This window comes from Penaeus monodon, chromosome 24 (genome assembly GCF_015228065.2).
Source record: "Penaeus monodon isolate SGIC_2016 chromosome 24, NSTDA_Pmon_1, whole genome shotgun sequence".
Classification (NCBI taxonomy): domain Eukaryota; kingdom Metazoa; phylum Arthropoda; class Malacostraca; order Decapoda; family Penaeidae; genus Penaeus; species Penaeus monodon.
This window is the reverse complement of record NC_051409.1, coordinates 4831975-4837394: the sequence shown is the minus strand read 5'-3', so window position 1 is coordinate 4837394 and position 5420 is coordinate 4831975. Positions and strand designations below refer to the sequence as shown.

At 41.6% G+C, this 5420-nt stretch overlaps 2 protein-coding genes across 2 annotated transcripts in view; both read right to left on the bottom strand.

The window, feature by feature from the left end:
- LOC119588815 overlaps nucleotides 1-4269 on the bottom strand; it is a gene marked incomplete in the record, with an annotated part of 17943 nt that extends 13674 nt beyond the window's left edge. The window contains 4 exon segments of the mRNA XM_037937462.1: nucleotides 1074-1212; nucleotides 1387-1511; nucleotides 1709-1811; nucleotides 3241-4269. Coding sequence (XP_037793390.1) covers nucleotides 1074-1212; nucleotides 1387-1511; nucleotides 1709-1811; nucleotides 3241-4269 — 1396 coding nt within the window.
- The window catches only part of LOC119588814 (neuronal pentraxin-2-like), a 10054-nt gene continuing 8718 nt past the window's right edge, over nucleotides 4085-5420 (bottom strand). Inside the window, exons 3-5 of the mRNA XM_037937461.1 lie at nucleotides 5317-5387; nucleotides 4978-5196; nucleotides 4085-4683 (exon numbers count right to left, since the gene is read on the bottom strand). Of these exons, the coding sequence (XP_037793389.1) occupies nucleotides 4301-4683; nucleotides 4978-5196; nucleotides 5317-5387 (673 nt within the window). The 3' untranslated portion in view covers nucleotides 4085-4300. The remainder of the gene's footprint in view (nucleotides 4684-4977; nucleotides 5197-5316; nucleotides 5388-5420) is intronic.

Here is a 5420-nt window from a genome sequence, read left to right as displayed (position 1 = left end):
GCTCAGCACAGATCTTGAGCAGTCATTTCTGCTGCACTGTAATTATTGATACTTGAGTGTACTGTGTGGAATAAGATGTACGATAGTTTTCCCCAAGTCCTTCTATGCCTGGCAGTGCATTCACCTACCAATCAGCATTTTTGAGGATTGAGGCTGTCATCAGCCAAAGTCCCAATGCGTTGGGAGTTTGTACTCTACCAAAAAAACGGCTATATTCTGAAAACTAATTCGATTTTCTGCTTCGGTGTCAAATACAGATGGCATAATCCTTAGTGTCATTGGTCTGCCATGTGAGATCCATGATCCTGAGTTTTAATGATTGAGACAATTAGGCCTAACGTTGTTTTTTTCATAAAGGACACCTATTTATTTCATAATCTAGTAATCTGTGTCTGACAAACTACAACATGATTTCATTGGTGAAAGAGCAATAACTATAATACGAATTTAACTAACTATGAGATACAGAAAACTGATTTGCTGTGTGATTATTTGATCTACCAGATCAGCCAGAAGTAGACTACACTGAAGGCAACTGAGATAATGGCACACACAATTCTGCTGACCCCTAGCACAAATGCGGGATCAGTTAGAGCCCTCCGGTGCTTGCGTGAGAGTTTGCTTGATTCATCTCTCTCCCTGACAGGGGAATGAGGCAAAAAAAGGGGTCCTGTCGACTGGTGGTCAGATCCAGTGCCCTCACTGACGCTGCTGCAGCTGGCCAGGTGGATGCCGATGATGAGAGTGAGGAAGCAGATGTTGAAGACAAACCACACGTCGATGTGCTTGAGGTAGGTCGTGCTGGGCAGAGAAGAACTTGTCTCCGTGTAGAGCGAGATGAGCACCAGCAGCGTCGTCAGACTCATGGTGCCTCGCTCGCTGAACCTGTCCACGGGCAAGTACAGCGACCAATACCTGTCACCCAGAGAGAAAATTATGAGTTTAGAAACATATAAAATCTGAGAGCACAATTAAATCCACATCTGTCTCGAGATATGAGGTGGACACGAACCCCAACAACTGAAGGAGGTATGTAGGCAAATAGGTGGTCCACAGGTGGTACTCATAGCGACGGGACAGACGGAGCAACAGGGTCAGAGTTCCCTCCCTCAGAGAGCAGCCTCTGACGTGGTATTGGTCCAAGATGATCGGGCAATACACCACCTGCGAGTCACGGCTCACATTCACACCATCTGGGAGCACATTTGTCACCTGTTGGTTGCCGATATAAATTGATTTTCTTATAATTCCAAAAAGTTTGCTTAATACAACTCTACTACATATGTTGGCATAGACAGAAACTAGAAAGGCATTTCTTTCATATTATTAAGGTATATCGGCTTTGTTATTCACAAGTATTAACTGATCTAAGTATATTATACTAACCAAGATCTTCACTTCACATTCTTGCTCATCCCAAGGATACATCTGAAGCTGAAAGTTACAGTTCACAATTGATTTTAAACCCATTTCTAGAATGAGGGGATTTTCACTGCCCTTGTATGTGTAACCTGGAGAAAGAAGAAACACTTTAATGAGCTGAGATATATACAGTAACTCGCACACACGTCAATATATTAAAAGAGCAACCAGAAAAGGGATGCAAGACAGAAAAGAGAGATAATCAGACTGATTAAAGTGTAATTATGCATAATGTATGCTGTTACTGGTTTCTCTCATTTCTTCCATGCTTCTGTATAGACCTTACCTAAAAGGGATGTGCTGCCTTCACTCTTGCGTTTCACGTACAAGCGGTTCACAATGCCTATGCTCTCCACGCTTTTCAGGACTTCCAGATGTGGCTTCCAGATCTGAGAAATGAGCAGTATGCAAAACAGACAGTAAGAAAAATATAACCTGGATAGCAGTGTGGCAGTTGTTCGGAAAGTCTATAAGGAAGAACAGAAGCTCAGTATTTCACCGATGCTGGCATTGAAGCCACGATATTGCATTCATTTTAATTTGTAGTAAGCCTTTTCACTTCAAATATAATGGATTGTGACACTCATTACCTGCTTATATTTTCCTGCTTTGCATAAACAAGAATCTCATGACACTGCAAAAGGAGTCCTGAATTTTCTACATATTGAAATGTTTTTATCCCTTTAACAGGGTACTCTTATGACGAGAGAGTCACTCTTGAGGGAAAAAAATCGAAAAAAAACAATGAGCTTCCAGTCATCACATCAAAGCTTACAACAGTGAACTTGAAATATTCTCAGAATATTGTGTCTGTGCTTTGAAGTGTTGAAGAAATCACCCTCAAAAGCCCAACAATATTGTTCCCAGATAGATTTTTTTCTGTTCCATTTCAATATGATCCAGTGTACTTTAGTAAGGCACCAGCCTTTTTTTAGCTTTGGAATGTTTTTTTTTTTTTCTATTAACAACATTGTTAAGAAATATCAACACTCTTGAAGTCCAATTTTATTAAGATCCTTCTTTTTGTTCTTACACTACCTAACCCAGTGATCTCTGCCATACCTATAGTTGATTTGTTTGTAATGCTTGTTGTAAATGATGAATACACCATTTTTAAAACAAGGAAGTACACTCTCCTGCAATTCTGTCCATCTTGTCACATGCTTTATGAATTCCAGCTGTAGTAATGGAGACAGTCTAAACACAAGATAATTTTGCATCAGGTGCCTGCACATGAATGAGATAACTGCATCCATATCAACAAACATTTGTATTAGTAAGGAAAATCTAACACTCAAAAAATAACTGAAGCGAGGCATGCCATTGGTTGATAAAGTTTCCTAAGCATTTGATTTTTTCCCCTGAATACCCTCATCAAAGATTAGTGTACCAGTCTCGCTTGCTTACTGTGACAATTATCATGGGAGGGCTGTGGTGTAGGCCTATGTAAAATTCTTTTTAATGCCATAAAATAGTTTGAAATAATTCCAACCATATACCGAATAAAAGTGACTTTTGGTGGACTTCACATGGAGCTTTTACTTTCTTTGGCCAGACAAAGTTGCTATCTACCTCATACATATTATCAATGCAAGATACCAGTATATGCGATTGCTCAGACATGGCTTTCAGCTATCATAGCCACATTCAATTGGATACATAATGTGTTTAGTTATGATTTTTGTTTTAGGAGAAATAAGAACACGTATCTTTGTCATAAGGCTGTGTTCCTTGTGACTGTCTGAACTCGCTATTCACTGCTGCTGCTATTTTCACAACAATTAGCAACAGAAAAAAATACATCATAACTTCACTCACCTCCTGACCTTCTGCAGTAACCACATCCCTCTCTTCAGCTGAGGCGAGGTGAAGGAAAGTAAGCCAAGGGTCGAACCACAGCAAAGTTACGTTCATGTATACCTCAAATGTCTTGCTCAGAAGGCTGAATTCTCGGATATCTTCAAAGGAAATGTAAGCTTTAATGCTCAAGGGTATGTTAGGTGGAATGTCCTTTTGGTAATCCTTATCCAGTAAGGCAGTGGCACACCTACTCTCATCAGATCTATCCTGACAGTCAAACTTGAAGTCACACCTGCTGCTGAGGTCGATGCAGGTAGCGTCTGGACATGTGTATTGGTCGTCTGTGCAGCGCGTAAGGATCAGTTCAATTGTCTCGTTCTCTTTGTTCTGACACGTGTTGCCATGGGAGGTCCACTTCCTTGTGCCAAGTGGGAGGAGATGCGATATCGTGCAGACTACCTTGCTGCTTGTACCTACTGCTGGATTGGTCTCATGCAAACACCAAAGGGGTGATTTTCCTTCTTGACGGATATTATAAGGCCCAATGCCATGGAAGTGAGAGCCTTTCTCGCCTTCGGAGCTGAGTACAAAACCAGCCTTGAGAATGTGAGCAAGTTGTATATTTGTATGTTCATGGAGTGCTTGGAGGTAGAAAACGACAGGTTCCGGTTGTCTTGCGGTGAAACATGCAGCCATTTCCGTTCGGAGTTGCAGCTCACCAGAGGTAAATAAGGCAGCATAATTTCGATCATTTGAAATGTCTTCTGTTCTTGAGATATTTGTCATTTTGTATTCTTCTCCTCTTGCATCTTCTACTTTTCCACTGCTTGTATTCAATCGAACACCTATCCAGGCTAAGTAACCAGTTCTAACTTCCACACTACAAAACTGGTGGTTCTCTTGAATGATTTGAGATAAATAGGAAATTTCCTCAAGGGACCGTGGAGCAGCCATCTCCAGGCCTATGCGACGCAGGTAGGCCAGGGCTTCCGACCATATCAAGGGGAAGGTAAACAGAAGCAGGTCATCATGCTTAATACAGGGCATGGAAGGTGACACCTTTAAGTGGCCTGTTTGGTTATGCAGAGTCCAGTTGAAGTTGAGGCCACGATATGAATGCACTCGCGTTGGTTGGCTCACAGTGAGACCAAGCATACATCCGCGTGGCTTCAAGGGCAACGTCCCACATGGTGAGTCCCGTGACCTGACCCAAGAAGGACTGCGAGGGAGTGTACCCCCCGTCCCACTCGTCCTGCTCCTGGCCGATGACCAGGTGGCCGCCGAGGGGTAGCGGGGGGGTAGGGGCGTCCACAGTGAGGTTCCTTCCTTCCAGCCACAGGACGAGGCGGTCGGGATCAGCCACCAAGCACATCGGATGCCACCTAAGTGGGGAGATGAGGGCGTCGAGACCTATGGCCTTTCCCATCATATATCTCAATTTCAGTTTGCCATGGAAGGTACCTAAGCACATTGGGAAAAGAGAGAATAATATCCTCTTTAAAAATATCTTAATCTTTTACATGAGACCATTTGTAGTGTTAGATTTCCCGATTTAGTTTTTATATTTGTACTTGTAAAATGTGATATTTGACAATAATCTATAGCAATTGAATGAGAACTGATATTATAAAGATTTTCCTTAGTTATAAAGCTTTTGCTTATGAAAATTGATAATTTCACATTGATATCCATATATACTATATGGATATCATAAATTCTTGCTTTTCGAAACAGATCTAAAGGAGGTTAACTTACGGAGCTGAATGGCGTCATCTTCTGTTTCTGAGAGAGCATAGCTTAAGAGAGTAGACATTTCAAGAAAGGTGGTGACCCTAAACCACAAACACAGGGTGAAGGATGAGAGAATAGATGCAGGTTCAGGAGAAGACAGGGATTCTTCCTCTAACTGCACAGACAAGCGAGTAAGTGTGTCTCCTGTACCGCCACCTGATGACAACTCGTAGACGACCCACTCTGTGAATGAATGAAAAGTATATTACCAATTTGTGAGTGATAATTTCACTAACATCCTTTTAATTTTCTGTTTACTTTAAGGCAGAATTATTTACCTGAATAATTTTGAGATAGTGTTGCCGACCATCTCGATGCAGACAGCAAGACCAACAATATCACTTTCCACCAAGCCATGGTATGCAAGATCATATCTGTATACAGAAAAAAAGTTAAATGGAATACCC